This window comes from Ictidomys tridecemlineatus, chromosome 4 (genome assembly GCF_052094955.1).
Source record: "Ictidomys tridecemlineatus isolate mIctTri1 chromosome 4, mIctTri1.hap1, whole genome shotgun sequence".
NCBI classification, from domain to species: domain Eukaryota; kingdom Metazoa; phylum Chordata; class Mammalia; order Rodentia; family Sciuridae; genus Ictidomys; species Ictidomys tridecemlineatus.
The window spans coordinates 79112497-79136461 of NC_135480.1; the positions used below are offsets into that span (position 1 = coordinate 79112497).

At 39.0% G+C, this 23965-nt stretch overlaps 1 protein-coding gene across 6 annotated transcripts in view; it reads left to right on the forward strand.

Annotated features, from left to right (window-relative positions):
- Fat3 (FAT atypical cadherin 3) overlaps nucleotides 1-23965 on the forward strand; it is a 600104-nt gene that overhangs the window by 356584 nt on the left and 219555 nt on the right. The window contains exon 4 of one of the 6 annotated variants that reach the window (XM_078046860.1): nucleotides 7487-8152. The exons of 4 other annotated variants lie outside the window; for them this stretch is intronic. In XM_078046860.1, the coding sequence (XP_077902986.1) occupies nucleotides 7487-7851 (365 nt within the window). In that variant the 3' untranslated portion in view covers nucleotides 7852-8152. Of the gene's footprint in view, nucleotides 1-7486; nucleotides 8153-8182; nucleotides 8491-23965 lie in introns of those variants that run through there. One more of the 6 variants, XM_078046861.1, reaches the window with a different exon arrangement.

Here is a 23965-nt window from a genome sequence, read left to right on the forward strand (position 1 = left end):
GGACTCGAAGAAGGAGAAATCAGTAAGATAAAAATCTAGGAGGAGTCAGCTGAGTCAGATTCTGAAGGACCTGGCATGTTTAGGCTAAGGACACTTTGTCTGCCCTGGTACTAGCAGAATTGCACTGAATGTTTTGGAATAAGATTAGCCATATAGAAAGGCAGCCAGGAGAACTGGGAGGTGGCAAGATTCTGGAACCTCTCATAGAGATCCAGGTGAAAGATGGCTACAGTCTAATGGTGGGGTAGAGAAAAGGAAGCAAGACTATGAAAATTGAGCAGACAAAATCAGTGAGACCAGAGACTTCTTGGCTCTAGGTCAAAAGAGAGAAAAAGAAAAAAGAGTCAAAGTCTACCTTGGTGGAACTATTTGTCTGTTAGGGCTGCTATAAAAAAGTACTACAAACTCTGTGACTTAACAGAGATTTATTGTCTTATAGTTCTGGAGGCTGAAAATCTAAAATCAATGTTTGGGCAGGTTGGATCTTCCTGAGGGCTGAGGGAAGGAACTGTTTCAGGTCTCTTTCTGGGTTGTAAATGGCATCTAATGTCTTTTCATATAACCTTCCCTGGATGTATTTCTTTCTTTGTACCTAAATTTCTCCACTTTGCAAGAACTCTGGTCAAATTGAATTTGAGCCTATTGTAATGACTTTGTTTTAATTGGGTAACCTCTGAAAAGGCCCTTTCTCTAAACAGGACACAATTTAACCCTTAATGGTGTTGGGGATAATCTGCTGAGACAGAGAGGCAAGAGGAGATTTGATGGATGTGGGGGGAAGAGGATGAAATTGGTTTCATGCTATGCTGCTCATGTAGCATTTTCCTTAAATATACTAGTATCATTGTCTCATTTGCTGCTTGCTTTTGTGACTTTTATATTATGCTTGTACAGTAACTTGGTTTCCGTTTATCTTGCTTTACTATTTGATTCTTCTGACAGTACCTGAGGGAATGGGGCTGTGGAGAAACCCTGGGCTGCGCAGCTTATATACAGCTGTCAGATCCTATAGTGTTGAATTCATTCTGCTTAGATGACATTAATCCATGTTTCAACCGCCCCTCCCCAAGTCAGGGGCTGTCATCACTGAGAATGACACCTGAGGCCAGTAAAATTAGCCCTTAGAAGCTCTTCACAATCATGTTGTCAGCAAGAGCCCCCAACAAAACTCAAGACCCATAGGCCAGGAGGCAAAGATGTTGCTGTCAAATTTAGCAGCTAAATATGCTCAGATCCAATGTTGAGGACTCTTTATTTTCCCTAGAGTTGTCATTGGCTCTGGCCATTTGGTGCTTTGTGGGGCGAAGTAGTATGGGTGGATTGTCAATTCCCAGGTCAATAAACCCAGAATCTGTCCTTCAAATTTTTTTAAAAGCAAGATTGTCAATATTAGCCAAATCCCAAGGCACACTTAGTGAACCTCAAGCCTGAGATTCCTCTCCTTTGTCACTTTGAAAGATTGGGTCCTGTTGAAGGCAAAGATGAATTGTGACCCAGACAGGAGAATCACATTGGGCAGAAAGACTTCCTGGCTTTAATTAAAGTACTGAAATTGATGAGTATTGTAAGTGACTTGCCAAATTGCCTGACAAAATGATTTCCACAGATAACTCCTTGTTTTCAGAAAAAAATGCAAGAAAGTAGCCAGAGCTTTGAAGTGAACCAAACAAATGACATCCTAATGGAGGATTAGCTGGAAGATGCCTGAGGTCTGGAAAACTACCAAGTATTACTCTGGAAAACTCCTTTTATTACAGCCCCTGGAGCAGCCCCACAGTCTGACATTAGATTTGTACAATGTTGTTTTTCTCCCCAGTTTATGAGAGACATCAGAATTATATTTGCCTAAATTATTATTATTGAGAGTTACTTTTAAAGAAAGACAATTTGGGTAATAGTTTTGAAAGTTGAGATTTAATTTGGTAGCTTCATTTCATTCTCTGACTTAAGCAGAGAATTTGGATAAATAACAACATAACAACCTGAGACATTTTAAGTTAGAGAGATTTTTAAAAAATGATCTGACTGTGTGTGTGTGGTTTTTTTTTTTAATTTTTTTAAAGCTAAGCCGAAAGATTATTTTAGATCAAGTAAAAGGGAATTTTAAACTGGCTTCCCACATTGTAATTTTTTATTATTATTGTTCAAAACAAACAAAAAGAGATATTGATGCTTTTCTTAATGTGTTCATTTGTAAAATGGCTCAGTGGCTTCCGTTTTGGGTAGTTTCTTGGATCCTTTTGGGGGCAAATTATTATAGCCCACAAGATCAATACGAATGGGAGAGTAGTTCTAGAATTTTGTACTATTGGGGAAATTAATGGTGTTTTTATGAGGAACTGGAATAACTGTGAGGTGATTTAGAATTTACCCCTAAGCCAACAAAGAGTTAAGGAGAACCCAGAGTAAATGGGATGCTGTCAGGAGCTGTCGGAGCAGATATCCTCTGCTCCACTGGATCTGTCAGCTATTAAATGCACTTATTTCACTTCTCCTGGTACTTGTCCTGCGATGAAGGGAGCCCCATCTCTGTACTCCACATCCCACCAACAGCCATTTGATGTACCTACACTTCTAATTTACCCAGTGATATGCTGAGAAAAAAAAAATGAGTGGATTTTAAAATGAAGCTGCACCATCATTGAGCTAGGCACAGACATCCTCCCTCTGAATTTTAATCAGCCTGTGGATTCCCGCTTATTAGTTATGGTTAATCTACAGATGTCTTACTTTCTGAAGGCCTTCAGAGAAAATTAAATGTTGTTGAATCATTGGGGTCTTCTTTGATATGTATGTAGCTCATGTTAAAATTAATGAGTGTTCATCACAGATTAATAAGAGAGACCTCTTTCTATAGAGGATAGTAAGGAAGACACAGCAGTGATTTCAGTGGCCCTGCATGAGCACATTGGGTCAATGGCTTGATTCACAGGTGAAGTTTCTGTTGCCTTAGAGGAGATAAATGCAGCCTAAGGCAGGATGACTTTATGATTGGGGGAGAGAGATGGAAAAGGAAGCTACCTCCTCTCAATGTCTCCTCTGGTAACAGTCCACAGCATAGAAGGGATTCTATCATAAAAGTGTTCCCTGAGATTTAAAAGTTTCTCATATAGTAGAGCTTCTAAATCTCCTGGAATTTATAGTTGGCTGGGGGCAGAGAGAGCAAAGGAGAGAGAGACAGACAGAGATGCCCACTTAGGAAAATAACTTCTTATTAATGAATAGCAAAGACTCTGTCTTATGGGGTAATTGAGTGTCGTGTGGATATGACAATTCTAGTCTCACTTTTTTTGACTTTGATTTCCTCAACAATAAATTGAGGTAGTTAAGACAGGTTCCCTTGAAGTTTCCCCTTGCTCTAAGAGTCAATGATTATAATGTAGACAGCACAGCATGTATGCAATTGATAAATAGGGTGATGGCATTATAAGGATGAGATGATGCTAATCATGAAGGATTACAGGAAAAGGTGCAGCAGCTTTGCAAGTGAGCAAAGCTGTACAGAGCATGGGGCTGTGGAATCAGGAGATAGCACAACAGTGGCTTGATACCTACTGCGTGACACGGAGGATGCTTATTTCCCTCTGCCATCATTTTGCCATTTGACACACAAGACAAGGTAGTCTTTCTTGTTGGTTTGCTGTGTGGTGTAATTTAGAAACTGTATGTCCAAGGTACAGCATCGTATCTGCCTGTGGCAGGCCAACAACAGTAGAGCCTTTATTGTTGAGTAAAGCATAAGAGCACTCACACATTGGCATGTTGAGCAAATATTCCATAAAATCATTCTAAATAACTCTTAGAATACAAAGTTGATCTTTTTATGTCCTCCATGGGAGTTTGGTATTTGAAATCTTGATTCTCTTCATAAGGGAATTTTTACAATGCTAATTGCCTACATATAATTTATCTGATTTATTAAGTTTGACTTCAGTTTTTTGGATTTTCTTAAGGAAGATCAACCCTGAAAGCTTAGTAATATCTTGCTTATTCACATTTTCCCTCTTTTGTGAACAGCTGTGATGATATGTGATGACTGACTTCAAGAAAAATGCCTCCCCCTCCTCTCTTGAAAAATTAAAGTAGAGGAAGATTTTCTTCCAGTGATTGTTCTCATAGGCTGAATGGTCTTTAAATTGCAATTGACAGAGTGCTTAGTGGAATGCTATATTTAGGAACTATTGTGTACCTATGTCTATTATCTGTGTTTCCTTTTCTTTTCCACAAGGTGGTGTTTCCATGGAAAAAGCGCATTTGTTGCTTAGGAGATTGTCCACTCTTCTCTTTTTGCTTATCCTTCCCATTTAATCCCAGGCAAGTTTGTGATATCACTCACAGTTGCCATGGAAACTATTATGATGTCATGTGTGTGGAGCTATTATGTAAAGTGGTGACTTAGCAGCCAGATATTCTGAAACAAAAGAGGTGCATGCCATGTCTGTGCACACACACACACATACAGACACATACATATACTGCAGGAATCATTTGAAATGATCCTATCACAGAATTTATGAAGGGAGAAATGCATCAGACCTTCTTTTCTCAATCAAGTGGAACTTATATTCTGCTTACAGAAATTCTGGCTTCTCAGTCAAGATTAAGAAGAATGTACAACTTTCCTCATTTAAGTTACCAACCAAATCTGTATCACTCTGCACCAAGACCAATTAATTTGTAGCATGACTTAGCTCTTTCCCTATAAGTTGATCACTCTTAATCAGTGTGACTGGAAATTAATCAAGATACAGTAGAAGAGTAAAATTCTGTTACTCATAACTAAGCTAAAAATTGTAGTCTGCTAAAGGGAAAAGGAAAGGAGAATAATATTTTATTGAGTTCTGTCTAAATGCTAAGTAGTTAACATTCCCAGGACCACCTTCCTCTTCTCTGCTTGCACCTTTTTTTTTTTTTACCTTCAGCAACAACCTATAAACACTAGCAGAATCTCTCCCATCCAGTTTCCATTTTCCACTCCCATTTAAATCATACTCCTACCCCATCTCTCTCATTCCACTTTGTACTAAGTGTCTTGAAAGGATAACCCACAGTTCCCAACCATCCTGTACATCAGAATCATTAAGGGAACCTATTTTAATACAGACTTTCAGATTCCCATTCATTGGTTTCAACTTAGAACATTCAGAATGTGGCCCAGATCTTTCTATTTTTTACAAGTTCCCTGGATGATTCTAATGAACTGTCAGGTAGTGGAACATTAATTGTGTACTGTCTGCTTCTAATTTTCTCTTTTCCCATTCTCCCATCATCCATAAACAATCTGATTTCTATCCTTTTGACAGTGAAAATACTTTTGCCAGAATCACCACAGCTGTCAAGTGCAATGTCATGTTGGTCCACTTCCAAATACTTTATATTGCTACCCTTTCTCACTTTGGAATTGTCTCCCCTTAACCCCTATGATTTCTTTTGTAGATTACCTTAAATGTTGGTTTATACATCAATATACTATGCTTGGCCCTCTAATCTTATTTCTCTGCAGACTGAGCAAGTTCATCTCTTCTAAAGGCTTAACTGTCCCATGTATATTGATGATACCCATATGCACCTACAATTTTGACCATCTCTTACCTGAGTTGAAGAATCAGAGCTATACCTATGTGCTGGTGTATGTTTCTGAATTCCCTACAAGCTGCTTAGACTTAACTTGTCCTAAACTGAACCTATTGTCTTCCTTACTAAAGCTTCTATCATGTAACAGCATTCCACTGTCAACAAAGATAAAAACTTGAAATCATACTTGTCTAACTTACCTCTAATATTAAACAATCACAAAATCTTTCAATTTATTTCCTAAACATTTCTTGCATATATTTTCTTTTTTGTGTATCTCAGCTTAAGACTCTCATCACCCCTCGAGACAGTCTTCTAACAGGTTTTCTAGGTATCTAGTAGTAATTTATGTTATTGTCCCCACCCCCATTATTGGATAGCTAGCTCCATGAAGTCAGAAAATATGGCTTCTTCATGCTGAATTCTCAGCACCTAGCTCAATGTCTGGCAGGTGATCAATATAGTTAGATAAATGAAAGCTGAACCATCCAGCACACAGCTCCTTTGGAAGTTCTTACTTACAGATCAAACATATAAAGTGATGAGCTTTAGGGCTAGAGTGTTTAAAACTTGAATTGCTGGCATTCAGGTTGCTGCTATTGGTATAAAGTCTAGAATTTTGCAATTTATTTCCCTCCTTCAGGTCTTCAGCACCAAACTAGGTCAGCTGTAAATTTTCCGTCACAGTGAGAGGGAACTGTCCATTTCACTTAAAAGTGACCTTTCTCTAGTTTCATTGCCTCAAATCCCAACTTTACAGTGAGTTACTCAGACTTGTGTATTCTCTCCTGACTTATTCAAATTAGTGTTGAAGTATAGACATTTTCAATGTGGTTTGGGTCTTTGCTGCCATACAGAGTTACCATGGCCATCTCCTCACTGAAATTGATTTCCCTGTTGGATCTTTCAGAAAGTAGATATGCTACTGTGATAAAATGTCATTGAGAAATTAAAACCTGACACTCATTTATTACATAGGATGTCATGCACAGGCAGAAAGCAGAGTTCAGGGCAGCAAGTGCTTGTCCAATAAGCCATGGATTTGGGAAAACTGAATGCTCCTATCTTCTTTTTAACTCACAAAGCTGATGAGTTTCCCTGTGACTCTACATCTCCCTCTGTAAAACTTGCCAGCTTTTCTGCCCCTTCACTGGATAGCTACATTATGTATAAAGAACACTTGTAGTTTCTGGGAGGAAACATGTCAACTGAAATAAGTGATTATTGGGTGATAGATGACATTTGAAAGCCTATGTTTACAGTTACTCTTTTTAGGATTATATTTGCTGTATTTTTCTTTGCTTCAGTCACTCTTTATGAAAGACCATCAGCATAGAACATCTGTAAGGACTTGTAGCATAGTTTGTTGCATAACCTGCCTTGTAGTAAATATAGCTATTCTAGCAAGACTGACTTATCCATGCTAATGAGGACTAGGCATGGTATGGATAATTTAAACCTACAGATAATACAAAAATCTTGAGTCTCCCAGTATTTTTTATCTTTTCCTGCTGTCAAGCCAGCAGTCATTTGAATTTTATATCCTCTTCCTTCCCAGTGTGCTTTCATGAAAGGCACTAATGAGAGGCAAATGGCCAAGAGACAGGCGGGTTAAGGCAGAGGAGCTATAGTAAGGGCATGAGCCCAGGCAACAACTGGATAATCAGCTCCTGGAAATCAGCTCTAGAAAGCATTTATTAGGCTCATTTTGACTGCTCCTGGAGGGTAGGAAATCACTTCTATTCTGTAGGCATGGAGTAAGGCCTCCTCAGGGCCGGGTCCTGTTCAATGGCACAAGGAGAGGTTGGGAAAGTAAACAAGAGGATATTGTACAAAAATTACTATGTAAAACAGAGCCTCTTATGACACAGTGTCATCAGGGAAGTTCCTTTTTTTTTTTTTTTTTTTGCAGGTGCAACAGCAGAAGGCAAAGAAGTGTTAGTGGCTTTTCACCTTCTGGCCCATACATTTGCTCTCCACTTTTCAGCATGGGGAACACTCAGAGGCCACTTCTTACCAGGGCCTGAAGTAGAAAGAAGTGCCTCTCTTCAACTCCCAGTCTTTGCAGAAATAAATTGTCTTAGATCACATGGGAACAGTGGGCAGCTTTTGCCACTTCCTCTAATAAAATGTCTCTTGTTCTATGGGACTTTGCCACCCAACACATTTCTCCTCATTCTGCATTGGTTCTGGATGTTGATAATAACTCAAGTCTTGGGTTTAAAATTTACTATATTGATAGTTGTTCTTCATTTTTCATTTTCTTTTGTTTTCTAGTGCTTCATAATACTTGTTATTTGACTCAATGTCACAACTCTTTTTACTTATGTGTAAGTAACTTTGCAAACAGAAGGAACTTTTCACTTACAAGAGGGCTACAATTGAGTGTTGTTGTAGTTGTTTTTTAAGCTCTATCAGCCAGTAGTTCTTAACTTAGAAGAAAGTCCTTTTCCAGCCTTGATATAAAGGAGTTTTGGTTCCCAGTGAACTCAGGCAGATATTTCTTATTTGATGGGTAACAATGCATTTGATGGTCATGTTATCCAGGCCAACAGAAGCCAAATATGTTGCCATGCAGTGACTTTAAGAACTTTCTTTTGTCTGCCAGCATGCTAACAAGAAGGCTGATGCCCCTGTGAACTCAACAACTGTCAATCATTGAATGGAAGTCGCACAGTCGAGCAGAAGGTTGAATAACCCACAGTGTGTCACTCATCCTCTTATCCTCAAATTCAGAAGACTGGCATGGAGAAAGAAGAGCAAGGAGTTTTGGCATAAGAATGAATAGCAGTTAACTTCCCCTTTTATGCAATGTATAGATTAGCAAGCCATGTTCTATCCATCAAGCTCTGGCTCCTCCCACAGCTTATGGTCTTGGAATTAAAGGATAGAAAAATAAATTTATCACTTGGTAAATATGAGTCTTGTCTCTAATGAACCTCTTTCCAATGGTATTATTCCAATGTAAACTTTAATGGGTAAGGTTAGCAGAGAAAGTAAACTTGAGCATGTCAGAATTCAGTTGGACTCCTCACTTGCATGCAGCTGTCACTGTTTTCTGATTTAGGATAGTCACTTATCCATTGTTTCTAATACTGAGAGTTGTGCTGAGTGCTGTGGATGTAGGCATTAATGAGCAGTGCGTTCTTGCAAGGAGCTCACACTAAAGGAGAGATTTCAGACATGACCATGCAACACTGTGGTATGCATACAACTTTTTAGTCTTCATTTTAAGGAAGGGAGACTTCTCTGTTCACTGCCCAATTGAAGACTTTGTAACTGTGTGATAAACAGTCATCCTCTTGACCATAGGCAAAGACAGAATCAGAAATGAAGGGAGTCCAACATTAAGGTCTTAAATGGGTACATCCCGAACAGGGGAGACCCATTGACAGGGACTGGTATGACAGACTCAGTGCTTTGTTTATGACTTACCTTTTATTATTTGTTCTAGCCATTTTGGATCCAGATCTATTCATTAAACTACTTGGGAACCCAAATTTTCATTTTGTGACCTGTTTCTTGCAAGCCTCATGACGTAGATGAACTTGTATTTTCTAGTCATCTATCCATTACATCTCACTTAAATTTCCCTCAGTGCTGCTGTTTAAGTCTGTTTTCTCCTGATTCCCAGTAACAGTAGGGAACGATAGGGAATAAGTAATAATAGGGAATAAGATATATATTGAAATTAAGTCACCTCCATATTCTCTTCTTTTAGCTCTACAATTTTGGTTCTTTTGCTTTGTCTTCATAAATCTTATTTTCTACTCCTGAATCATGATTATAGTTATCTACGCCAGGGAGTAGAGTAAAGGACTTCTTGTAAATCCCCAGCAATCAGAGACAATGAGATCCTCTGCAGGAATTGGCACCCTACCCAGGATAGGAATAGATGAGTGCAGCACAAGAAAGAATGAGAGGAGCAGTGTAATGGGTTGAATATTAATGTTCCCCCTAAGTCCATATCCTGCACTCCTAGTCCTTAGTGTGGCTATATTTAAAGATGGGGCCTCTAAGTCACTGAAGTTAAATAAGATCATAAGAGTGGGGCATTGATCAGAAAGATTAGGATTAGTGTTCTTATAAAAGAAGACCCTCCCTCTCTCTCTCTCTCTTTCCTACTACACATGGACCCCAACCCCACCATGACTATACGCTAAAGAAAGGTCATGTGAGAATATAGTAAGAAGATGGCCATCTGCAAACCAAAAAGAGGGACCTTTAAGGAAACAACCCTGATGATAGTTTGATGCCAGATTTCCAGCTGCAGAACTGAGAAAATAAATATCCATTGCTTAGTCTCTCCAGCGGGAGGTCTTTTGTCATGGCAGCCCCACAGCTCTCCAGCAGTCCTGGTGCTGCTACTCTCTGCCTCCATCACCATGAGGTCTGTGACTTTGGGAGGAACTACTATGCTTAGGTGGGGTTTCCTTCCTTCCTTCCTTCCTTTCTTTTTTCTTCTTTTTTGTTTCTCCTCCCATTGCTCCAATCCACTATCCCACACAATATTTAAGACAAAATTTTCAGGAGTCATTTTCATGTTACTGATGTTGAGGAATCCATTTTGCAGCAGTTTCATTCTTGAACCAGGGTCTTACTGTATGCTGCAATTTTCCACTAGAATTGACTTAATCTGTGCAACATTCAAATAAAATAATAACCGTATGATGAGGGCATTCTACTTCATTATTAAAATATCAGGAATCACTGTCTGATGAGGTCTTCAGCATTATGTTTTAATTATATATGGAGAAAAAGAGTTCTTAGGCTTCAACTCAGGGTGTAATTTAAAAAAAATATTTAAATTAACTTTGAAGCACCTTTCAGCCATTTGTTCAACAGTTAAATTCCCCAGAATGCCTGCTGTTTTCTCTCTATTTTTTGACATTATTATCTTTCTGGAAACAGAGCTGCTATTTAACTCAGCTAGCGCTGAACAGAAACTGATTATTCTCTTTTGCTGTAACTGGAGTGACTTAAATACTTACAGTCCTTTGTGTTAACAGAAGATTAAAGTGTAGGAGAAAAATGTTCTGTCTTACAACTCAAAATAAATATTTCAGTCTGAAGTGGCTATAATTTCTTTAGGAAAAGCATATTGGGTCATTTGGTATTCAGTAACAAAGTCTTAGAAATAGATGTGAGCAGTTCCTATAGGACCCTCTATTCTTAAAAGATGCAAAGCCATTCTTTGACTTTGGTCATTTTACGTGATTGGACAGAGAAAGAAGCTGAGGCTAAGTTATACCAGGGACTCTTCTTTCTATAAATCAGAGACTTGTCATTACCTTATTCATAATCCATATTCCAGTCAGAATTCTTCAGAAATTACAATTTCTATCCATCATTCCATCTTAAAGGACTTCCTGCATCAGGGACAAGCATGTCTTAAGACGTTTAGGTAGAATTGAGACAAATTAGGTCATTCTAACTGTTGGGAAGTGAGTTTTAGCAGCTCTCAACAATCTCTTTGGGCATTTACTAGTCTCTGAGAAACAAAGATCCAACAATAAAAGAGAAATCAATGTGTTATGAAAAATAATAAAGTCAGCAAGACTCATAATAGCGGATGGCTTTCTACTGCATAGCACAGTTCAGAATTTACCCAAGACTATATTTGTGCTGGGCTCCAGACTTCACAACTTTTCCTTGGGTCTAGGTGAATGGTACAAACTAAATTTCTTAGTCAACTTGTTTCTGTCAAAAGTCACCTGAGGACAACCCAGGAATGTCTTTTGCATCAGCAGTCTCAGCCATTATATTCTTCATGACAAATCCTGAGTGAAATTAATTTACCTTGGCTACATATATCAATATTACCCACAATTTGGGTGCTGGTCCTATTTCCCTTCTCTACATGGATATTTGGTCATCCCTGTGAATAGCCTTTGCCAATCCACTTACTACTTCTTTTCAAAATTGTTCTTCCAAGCTTCTCCAACTTGCTCATTTCTGACTAACATTCAAAAGATCACTTGTCTATTGCAGCAAACCATCACTGAGCTAGTACTCAGTGCCAAGTGTTTTGCTGCAAGTGTGGACCCAAGTGAGATGGGCTTGCAAAGACACATGGAAAGGAAAAGATGGTCCCCTGTATCATGAGGCTCATAGTTGCCAGGGGCTGTCAGCTGTGAGAATGAATGTTGGAAAAGCAAGTGTTTTATTGCATATTGGTTTTAGAAAAAGCACCAGACTTCTTGTATACCTTCTCTTCTCAGAGCTATGGATCTAACTTAGAAATGTCCAGACCTATTATCCTACTCCTTCAGAAAAGAAGATGACTTGGTAGAGAGAGTGTCTGACAGGAATTGGGAAGGATAATGCCTATGTTTACACCATTTGTCTCACCAGAAACAAAATAAGGGCTATGTAACCTGCCTCGCCTCTTGTTGAAAACATAAAGTAAAATTCTCTCATTTTTGTAATGAATTGTCATAAAGAATAATAATAACTCTGGCATATCTCTTCAGTTAATAGCATTGAAGCCATGAATGCCTTCCTCACAGAAGGACTGAGCAAATTGCAACACAATTTTCACTTCTACTGAGTAGCTGGATAACCTGTATGTTGACATGAACACACAGCAAGAACTGTAAGCACTTCATGCATATTTGCCTCTGTGGTTATGAAAATCTCCCAAGAAAACAAGAGCAAGATAACTGTGAATAATGAGGTTTATCTTTCTTTGCTGAGCTTCTGAATATTTTCTATACTATGGAAATATTTCTGACTTTATCATGTTCTTGATAATGACATCTCCTCATTATACATGGGTATTTTGTTTTAAAAATAAATTAACTAGTATATCAGGCATATGGAAATCCTGGATATAAATTGAACACTCAGAAAAAGCTCATGTTATTTGAATATTACCTTTTCTACCTTAATATACTGCACATCTCTCTCTCAGGCGATGGGTACTATTGAAGTTTAGAAAGTCCATATACTTCATGTTATGTTTGGCACATGCTCTGGAATGGAGCATAGTCATGTGGAAATACAAATCTTGCCAAATGGGTTTTATTGACTTCACTTTGAAATACATAGAACACTGGGGGGAAAAAAACACAAACAAAAAGGTTGAGAGATGCTCATTGGACTAGATGATGACTTTTTGCATTTTAAAATTAACTTACATTAACTAAATAGGTATATAAATGCAAGTGAAGATCTCACCCTGAACTCACATGCATTTTCATGATCTGTTGAACATGATCTTGACTCAAATGCACTAAAGTAGATAGGGTCCTTTTAGGACCCTTTGTCTTTGCATTCTTTACTTTTATTTCTCTATCAGCTTGCCTTAGCTGATATCTTAAGTACATTCTATCCTGATTGTCAGTACAGGTTATATCTCATTGCTTCTCCCCTTAACTCTAATTATATTGTATATAAATTTAAAATTTTGGAGTCTAAATTTCTTAAATCTGTAAAGAAATGTTTGGTATTTCATTTAAATCTAAATGAATGTGAGTTCTGAAAATGTGGTTGTTCTACTTATGTTTGGACCCATTTTAGATTTTATAATTGAATCAGAAACTTAGCATGCCTCCCAGAAAATGTCATCTCTAATAATAATTTTCAGAAGTCACAAAGTCACTTCTATGTGAATTTTGCTTTTCTGGGTTGTATTGGGTTACGCTCATGACGAAGTAAGTATAGTGCATACTTGATTTCTAATACCTGTTTAATTTTTTTTTGTAAAAATTTAATGTTCTTTAAAGAACCCAATGATGATTTGTCTGGAGGAGATAATGATCATGTTTCAGACTGTTCTAGTATTTTTTCACTGACTTATTATTAACCCCTTAGAGCCCCTCCTAGTCTGAGAAAGGCTGTGTTTAATAGAGAAGATACAGATCCCATGTCCACAAGCATAATCAGCATGTTTTATTCCTCATGGACCTACATTTCTCTGAATTAATGCATTAGTTATTATACTAATAAAAGTATATTAATGCTACAATGAGAGGCACAGACATGGACAAGTTATGTCCAGGCTGCCTTCCCAACTAAATCCCTCTTCTTCAGGAATCAGCCATCTAGCCCTTCTTTAGCTTGTAAATTAGGGTATGAATGGTGGGAGGTAGAGATGGGGATAATGACCTCAACACCTATGTAGGGTCTGAGGGACCTCAGCTTCAACATTTATCACATAAAGCAAGATTCCCAGAGGGTACCTTTAGGCTATCTCCCATTCTCCTTGTGTTGGGAAGCAACACAAGAGTGTGTTTTATCTTAGTGGAATAAATGAGAACCATGAGAACCATGCATGCTCAGGGCTGGGTGTTGGTTTCCACAGTTTAGAGAAAGAAGATCACCAAATCCCCTATTTTTATACAAATAGCACTGCAATGTAGTCATGAATATATCACCCCCCTCTCTCTGAGGTTCCTAACTCATCTGGCCTGTCCACTCTACTGGGAGACACTTAGGGTGCGGATGGAGCTTGACAATACATCCAAGTATAGAAATAACCTCCAAGTAGAAATGTCTAAGAGTCATGTACTTTTCTCTACCAACAAGAAGGATGTACTTGAGGGGCTCTAGGACCTTTCAGTTATGAATGTATCATGCTTTTTAGTCCTTTACTAGTTGATTCAGTTGCAGGTAGACTGTATTATTGACAGCTATTACTTAGTCTTATGAACTATGTGAGTTTTACTCACACCTATTTTGTTAATGTTTTCTAGAATGAAAATCTAATTTATTAAATCACATTACAAGGAAGGGCAGGGGCTACACTCAAACTCATGAGCTTGGTGTTAAAGGTTTCTGTGGACAGTGCCAGGCCAGGTGCCCAAATGTGCTATACACCTACTTCCCTATCCCTCCTCCTTGAAGCATCCATTTCCCCTAATCCCCCTGTTCAAATCCTGTTCTTCTTTTAATATCTCCTCGTTCCCAGCACTCTTTGTCTTGGAATTGTGATTTGGGGAGGGTGTTTCTTTTTGAAAATACTGGAGCAGAGAGTTTGGAGAGGCTACATCAGGTGCTCTAACTGATTATAGAGAAGTTAGGTCCCACCTGCCCCAGGTTTAGTGTTGTAGTCAGGAACTTTAGAGTTCCAGAGCTTGGAGAAACAAAAACCTATTACTCCTACTAGTGGTAAGGAAGGACGTCCAGCTCTGGCAAGTAACTTCATCTTGCCAAACATGATTTTTGCTCTTTTTATCTGAAAATCAAATACTATATTAAGATAAGTTCCTCGGAGGAATTCTCTATGTATTTGTTAAACACGGTAATGCACACAAATGGGTTAGCCTGGTGCCTGAATCACAGTAAGTGCTCAGTAATTATTAATTATAACCATTATAGTGATTATTTCATTGTTATTAATAGAACAAGTTAGAAAGATGGGAAAGCTTTACTCAAAATGCACACACATAAAAATAAGGACACAAAATTATAAAATGATTTGACAGATTGTAATTTTCTGTGGTACATCCCTTTGAATTGTGAGCACATAGCACCTTCTCTTTTCAGTGTGTATCTTATGAGTGTAGCTAGCATGAGGTCTTTTGAGTACTCCAACTTTGCCTAGTATTTAATGATTTCTTCAGGTTAAAAGATTATGCTTGCCCTGTTTTGTTGATGCTCCGTTCACATTTCATGGGGGTATGCCATCATTTCTTTCCCCCTGCAAGGCAGAGTTGTTGATTGTGGTTGGCCCATAATGAAACATGCCATTCAATAGTTAATGAACATGATTTTGTGTCCCATTATAAAACCTGACAAGATGGAGGAATTTATATCCCGTGTGACAAAATTTTATTCTAATATGTGTGTTCTGTTTTTCTCTCTCCATATGTATGTATGAGCACACTTTATGTTTGTATGTTTATAATATATGTTAAGCATCTACATATTATAAACATACCAGATTGGCTCTTTATTTCCTAAGGCTTTCATAAGGCTTTTATGTCACCACAAATTTCAAGGCTTAACACATCAGAAATTTATTCCCCTATGATTCTGGAGGTCAGAAGCCTGAAATTAATGTTTCAGCAGGCCTGTGCTCTCTCTGAAGCCTCCAGGGAAAGGTTCTTTCTTGCCTCCTACAGCTTCTGGTGGCTCCAGGTATTTCTTGGTGTGGGGCTAAATAACTGCAGCCTCTGTCTCTGTCTTTCCATCGTCTTTTCTTCTGTGTCCCAAACCTTCCCCTGCCTTTCTCTTCTAAAGATATCTGTTATTGGATTAAAGTCCACCCAGATAATCCAGGATGATCTCATCTCAAGAGCTTTAACCTAATTATGTCTTCAAAGATCCTTTCTCCAGCTCAAGCCATATTCATACATTCTAGGGGTTAAGGGGAACCACCATTCAACACTACATGCACAATATAGCCATTTTGTTACTGTATCATTTTTGTGAGGCATCAAAATGGAGTTTATTACTATTACTATAAGACTCAAGTAAACAAAAAAATAGTACTTGTTAATAGCTGAGACATTACATTCACAAATTAAGTACTACAGAAATGCCGTGATTGTACAAAGGAAGCTACAAGGAGATTACAAAGCACTCTTACAGGAGCTTTGAGGAATACTGAATTCTTATGAAAACCACTTATTCAGCCTAAACCACATGTATGTTCCTCCAAATGAGAAGAGTTGTGGTAGGTCATCAGATGCATGTATTGAAGAAGGAGCCCGAGAATCTTTCTTTATGATCTGCCTTTGCAAAAAGTTAGAAACTGATTTATGACAGCCACAGAAGCAGGTACAGAAAAGTTCCTGCCATATCTGCCTTGGCCTTGAGCCTTATCCTCTTTCATATCTTCAACTGATGATTTCCTTTGGATCCCTGAGTGCCATGATTCAGGGATGTCCTCACATAAGAGCATGGCTAGCCTTCCCCTTTAGTTGTCATCAGCAGAGTCTAACAAGTTGGCAGGATCAATCAGCACCAGGACAACAAGCGGATACAATTTGGTATTTTAACCACTAGTGCAAAACTGGACTGTCATCTCAAGTATTCTCTGGGTCCCACACAATCATTTGACTGGCAGGAAGCCCATTCTACTAAGCAGATATTGGAAGGTGTTTTTGGACGTCATCCTAACCAGAGAATTCAGGCTATATTTAAATTGACAAGAAATTCTTATGATAATGTAAAGATGGTGACTGTTACTTTTTTCCCTTTAATTTGCATCCTTAAACAGGGGCAGATAGTGAAGCACTACTGCCTACTTGAGAATGGCTGAGCATTTCTGCGAAGCACTGAGCATGGCTTTTCAGCCCTCACCCCTTGGGAGATAGCAGAATATATCACTGACATTTCCCTCCAGCTTCCCCCCTAATGGGACCAGCAAGAAGCTTTTTATAGATGCCTGGAGTGCTGGGCATTTCCATGATGGGAACTCTTAATAACTTTGTCCTCTCCTTTGCAGAACAGAACAAAACCACCAAGGGTCTGATACAGAGAAGACAGAGCTAACCCTTACTCTCCACCAGGCATCACATTCCTGCTTTGTCCAGATCATGTCATTCCATCTTCACATTAGCCCTGTGAGGTGGTACAATGAATAAAGGCATCAGTACATTTTTTCAGCTTCTGGATGCTTATATTTTGCTTTTGATTGCTACATACCTACAGATATAATAACCTGTGAGGAAGTCATTCCAAAAAAGCTTCAGGGATCAGGCTGAAATGTGAGCCTAGACCCTCGTGCTGCACCAGATTGTAGATTAATGCAGATATCCTGGTCTTTCACTGATTCCTCCTCTTCCATGAGCTTGAGAGCTGCACCCTCAGAGGCAGAGAGGCATTCTAGATGCCAAGCAGACTATGTTAGCCAAAGACCCTGCTCAGACAGCCCTGTAGTGAGTTTCCCCTGGCACCCAAACTCTGCTCAGAGGCTTCAGTAAAACTCCAGTCAGACAGTGGGGGAAATTTGTCCAGACAGTTTTATGATGTGCCTTGTGATCCCTGATTATGCTTATGTGGCTGTATAGTTTGGGGTAAGTCCTTAATGCCTCTGAAACATCTTGTGCTTCTGTGGAATGGGGATAATATCTCTGTCATCCTCCAACAAGAAGGTGAAGTAAAAGATACACTGTAACCTGTAAACATGGTGGTATAGACACTAAGGTGCTATTACAAGGATATGCCACACTCAGAGATGGGTAGATAGTCCTTGCATCACTAACCCCCCAGCCATAGTCACTCCCTGTGAACACTCCAGACTGGTATGGAAGCATGCAACACAAGATTCTACCACTACTTGGGCTCAGACGCTGCAGGCAAGCCGTTCTACTCTAAGCACTTTGACTACAGCACAGTGTTGGGAGGGATATCTAATACTTTTTACAAACCTGATGATATTGGTAAGGCCAGTGTTGTACTGACATATGAACCTACATAGATTGACTCACGGAGTGCATCACAACAAGCAGACACCTCGTAAACAAGTAAAAGAATGAATACATACCTGTGAGATCCTATTCAGTGTGATGTGAGCTTACTGCAATCATACTAGGGAGGAGAAAGTGCTGACTTTGCAACTGTCCTTGTCGATGTCTGGTTGCCTGTGCTGCTGCCCACCAGGGCAGCCCAAGGCCATCTCTGGGGCTAAGGACCCATGTGGCAGCCTGAGAGCATCAGACAGGCCAGAGGCCACTTCTGAAACTTGAACTGTCACATTAGCATCTATCTTTAGCAGAAGTGCCAAGCACCCACCTCAGTTTCAGTTCATCAACCTGAATATTCCCTCTGTCAACTATTTTTGGATTTTTTTCTCCCTGGATCAGTAATCATGTTGCTAAATTTTGAGATGTCAAGGAGACATTCTGAGTATTCTTGACCTCTTCACTGGGATATGCTGTGAAAAACATAGTTTCTGATACCTGTCACTGTCCAGATTTTTTATTGCCAAAGAAGACACACGTGTCCCCCTGATAACTCTAATCCTTGGCCTCATGCCTAAAATAAAATGATTGCCTCCTAAATCCCCTTCTCACACGTATTCTCACACATACTTCTGGCAGGAGATAGACTTTGATGAATTCTCTGTTATGAGTTCACTGGTGCACATGATTACGTTCCCTTTGCTTGCTTTGCAGTACAGAGATGTGACTCTACTGTCCTGAGGCCAAAAATCCCATAAAGATGACATACCAGGCTTGTTATGTGCACCACCACCTCTGCGCAGCTCAGTGCCAGCCCAGGTATTGCACTTTGGGGGCAGAGTCAGAAGTTAATTGAAATGGCTTCTACATCACATCTCATAGAGAATCCTTTCTCTAACGTGGATGACTGCTTATATCTCCATGCAGAAATTCTTCCCTTTTGCTGTGCAAGCATAAGTAGAAATACAAAGTCTCAGAGAACAGGGACTTTCCTCTTGATGGGAGTGACAAGGTGACAGAGGGAGGACTTGTGGAGGAAGACCTTCAGTTGTTATTAGCACTTTGCTCTAACAGAGTGAGCCATTTTTTTAAAAAAAAATGTTTTCATAATCCTGCTGCACTTTTTACTTTGGTCCATGTTAAGAAGTTTTCTGAGTCGATGGCAAAGAACAATCCTTAAAATGTGTGAAAACCAAATGTAAGATAAAAAACATAATTGCAGTTTAGACTTCAGATTTATTTGAAAAGGGGATAATGATAGTAATTACCCAGTTTGAGTTTTGTAGAAGGCTAATTAGATCCCCAAAGCATTTGTATGCACAAGGAAAACCATAAATACAAAAGACCATCTGGTCCTTATCAGCGTACAACACTAGTACTGTCTGTAATTATTTTTTTCTATATTGTTTTGATGTTGACATTTTATGGAGCAATACGTTCTACTCTGGTTAGAGAATAACCTACATTTTTTAAAAAATAACTGGGGGGTTTTGCCCTTTCTCTTAATAAAAGTTTTAGGATTTCACAGGTTAAGGAGACATTTTAGAGAGGCTTTTTTAGAGAAACATGTAAACATCTTTTCATTAGCCTCATTATAACAGAAATGTGTTGTTTATAAACTTCTTTGGCTTATCTGACTTGTCTTCTTAGTTACTTAGTCTTTCAAATACTTGGATTCAATAAGCCTTATGTTTGTTTTGTGTTTGTGGTGTTGTTGTTGTTTTTCTTTTAGGTAAAATTCAGAAGGACATTTTCCTGTGTTGTATGTGCACAGAAGTGCAACCTTCTCACTCACTTTCTGTAGTTAGCACCATGCCTGGAAATTTGGATGTTACAAAAGTGACACTGTTTGTTTTCCAGTTCCCTTGTTTGTTTTCTGTTCCCTTGTCTGTCTCACACTAGCATGCCAGCTTTATAAGGACAGAGAGTTTATCTTATTTGTTTGATCTGCAGCTCCCACAATATCACTGGGTATGTATGGTGAGTATCCCATAGCTCTTGCTTGAAGGGAATACGTAAATGAAGTAGAATACGTGACTTAAACCTCTGGATCTTTATGACTGGTTTGCTAGCAACTGTTATAGAACAGGCCATCTCAAAATTCCCAACTGCATTTTTCTGTGGAATGCTAATTGCATCCCTCTTTATAGAATCCAGGCGTGGCTTGTTAGACTTGTTCTTTTTCCTTCCTAGTAAGAACTAGGACAATTCTCATTTTCTTTCTCCCATTGACTTCTAGGAGGCTCAGACCCAAAATTGAAACTGAAGTGATTATGTTTGGCGTATTTGTAACGTCTCCTTTTTTGGGATCCTAATATTTTAATTGTTCTGCTCTTTCATTGTATGAACATTTTACTTAATCTGTCTCAATAACTCCCCACAGAATCAGTTCAGCAGCCACATACTGAGCTCTTCTTCTAGTCCTTAGAATTACAAAAGAAAGACATGAACACTGTTATGAAAAACAAAATAGATCTGTATTAAAAAAGAACCAATAGTTTAGCTTAGGATACATGTACAGAGAATGTTAAAGACAATGGCAAATTTGAGGAATGGAGTAATGGCTGACAATAAAATGCAGTAATTGCTAACAATAAAATGAGCAAGGTGACTTGTGGACAACTGACTGAGTCCTTGACTGCTCTAGTCCAAAGCCTGCTTCTAATTGGGAAAGCAGTAGGTCATTATGACATGCTATTTTAAATGCATGGAATGTGTACTTTCTCACGAAGTTAAATATTTCATGGATATGTTCTTCTGAACTGTTTCCTCATACAGGAAATAGGTCAAAATTCTTAAAACATTTTTTGGTCTAATGGCTTAAAGTCCCAACATAAGCAGCAACCTTTACTAGGGGGGTCTGGAAGATGCTAGGTCAGTAAGTCCATTTTGTGCTTCTGGTGTGTTCAGGGTTCAATTGGAGAGACAGTGCTTTGGTTCGTTGGCAATGAGAGCCTGTCAAGTAATCCTTATCTCCCCAGTTGTGTCTCTGAATTTTAATTCCCCTATTCCTCTTAACAAGGGAACACAGAAATGGTAGCATTTGCCTGATACTTGGTGAGAGAAATAGACTGCTCCAGCATAATTGGAGTTTCCTAATAAATGTTAAATGTACAGAACAGGAAATCATTACAGGAAATTATGTGCACTCGGTTCCTATGCTGTTTTTCACACTTTTAAAAAGACTCGTTTGTTCTATTTTACTCATAAGCCTGCATTTCAGTAGGCTCCTCTCACCTCTCAGGGATAAAATGGTCTGAATGAGGATTTCAGTAAAAATTCACCTGGTTATTTTTCTAGGAAGAGGAATGTGATCAAAAGGCCAGGACCAGTAGAGGTAGGAAGTGGTTGGGTTTTTGTTTATTTGTCTGTTTTGTTTCGTTTTGTCTTTTTTTTTTTTTAATTCTGAAAGTTTGTCATACTCTATTCTAGCAAGGGTAGTGGTGGGTGGAGTAGGGAAGATGGCAAAATTCTTTCTGGGATGCAAATAGCAGATATCAAGTTGTCCTATGTTAGTTTGGAGGAGTGGAACTTCGTACAAAGAGGAAACATGAAGGTTGTTACTTGAAGAGTAGTTGAAGTCTTGACACCACTAAACTCAGACAAGGCACTTTAGTCATTTGTACACAGGTGACACCTTTTTTTCTCTTACCCATGCACTGTGGTGAATGCCTTGGTATATTCTGAAGGCCCCTTCAAGGTTGAGTCACTCGTTCTTCCTGCTTCTGGGGGTGCTGGAAGCTGGTGACTCTCAGTCAATTCCATCTCTGGGAATAACCTTCTAGTGAAGAGAGCCAATCTGATCTCTCCAGGGACACTCCACTCCCCTGGGTGTATTGAGCCCCCCCACCCTCAAGGTGGCAACACAGGGGGCCATCCCAGCTCTATAGCTCCTTCTGGATCAAATAAAGCCTTTGTTGCAATCCAATTCCTCTTTCTGTCCCATCCTGCTTCATTTTTAGCCCCATGACTGTTGATTCTTCAACCTGAATGCTGATATCCAACTCCATCTGCTTCCCAGAGCAGCTGAGCCAAGACCCAAAGCAATGAACTATCTACAAAAATTCAACAAATACGTATTAATCATATATTGTATAAATATACATAAGCATGATTTATAATTATGCATGTTTATATATGTGTATATGTATGTATGTGATTCACAATTTTATATATTTATATTTAAATATATATGTATAAGTGTGTGTTTATATATATATATATTTTAAACCAGGGGCTCACAGCAGGAATAAAGGCACACATTTGAATGAGGCCTATGAAGATACCACAGTTGGAAGCTGCCAACACACACAGGATCACCCAGAAATGCGGCAGAGTATCTCTGGGTAACTGCCTCTAGAATTGAGCGATGCCTGTCTTCCTTTCTATTTTCCCTTCCATTTCTGTTCCTTTCCTCTGCAGCCCTGTTCTGAATGCCTCTGCCTCCATTTGTCTTTATAATTCAGTTTCATGTACTTGCCCACTGAGGCATAAATGGTGATATTTGTCTTTCATATCTAGTGTGTGGAGAAGTGTCTGGGCATATGATGAAACAGGCTCACCCTGGATTGTGATGAAGACCGGCATTTCTCACTAATTACAAAGAATATAGGATTCCTGGACCTATTGATTTCCATTAAACTTGTGTGGAGTTATGAATCTTAAAATAGAAGTCCACAGCTATAGCTACCTTAGGATAGTGTTTTATTGCAAGCAAGACTCTAGAGAGGACCATAAAAATCAGACTTTGACGCTTGTCTTAGGGTTTTATGACTTAAAGAATTGCTTGCACTTTATCCGCAAATGTTTCCCAGCCATCCTGTGTAATGCCGGCCTGACTGAAGGAAAAGCTACTGGCAAAGTGAAAGCAGAGCTCTAGAGCTCTCCTGGAATTGCTGTCTTCATCCTTTTTCTTTTATCTGTTGTTGAGGATTTGTCTTCTTAGTATATTCCTTCTCTGGGCATCTATCATCGTGTTTTGGAAAGATTCTCTCCAGAGTTACATAGCAAGAGCTGCATTCTTGGCTGAGTGCTTTTTTAAACCTCATCTCCATGGGCTGCACACGTTGCCATGTCATGCAGGGCATATCAGAAAGAGGAAAACAGACCTTGTGTCCTGCTAAAACCAGGCTGCTCTTAGATAAGTTTGGTATCAGAGATCACATTGAAATCAGATGGGCATTCTTTCTTTGTCCTTTTCTCACTTCTTCAGCAAGTATTTGTTGAGTACTTACTTGATACCATCATATATATGTGCTTCCTTTCTCCCCTTTTACTTTACTTCTCTAGCAAATAAATTAAGAAATGAGTCCCCTTCCTAAAAGATGGCGGAGAGGCTGAGGATGTGCCTCAGTGGAAGAGCACATGCTTAGTATTCACAAAGCTCTGCATTAGATCCTCAGCATCAAAACAAACAAATATACAAACAGAAACAAAGAGACTGCTGGATTATCACCTTTGTGTGTGGAGAAGAGTAGTTTCCTCAGCCCTCCATGAATGACCAAATGTTAGAGAGCCAGTGACCAGATCTACAGGAGCTGATTGACATGTCATTTTCTGCTGTTATGATTGAGTGCATACTTTTTCAGCTACCAGAATGGTAGTGTCTGCTCTTCATTTCCGGAATCAGAAGGCTGCTAGGAATCAGAGAAGAGCCACTAGCTGATATTAATGTATACTCATTCCAGAATGTGATGGATACTAAGATGCAATTCCTTCTGATCTTCCAAAGCCCTAACTTTCTGGTGACTTGGATCTTCTAGATACCCAGTCTTTGTCTTCTCTGTACTGGAGATCTCCTGAGAAATCTTAACACTCAGTGTTTTTTTTGTTTTCTACCCTACCCATATTTGCATATGTACATTGTCCTTGTCATTTCAACATACAGCTATTGCTGAGTGTCCATTATTTATTGAGTAGATATAGGGTAGGGGTTCATTTAGCAGTAAGAATCAGACAGCCATGGGCAGTGAACATGCAGGTAAATGTTGTTTACACTCACACTCCTAATTAGTAGTGCTTGTTGATTTTTTTGGTGT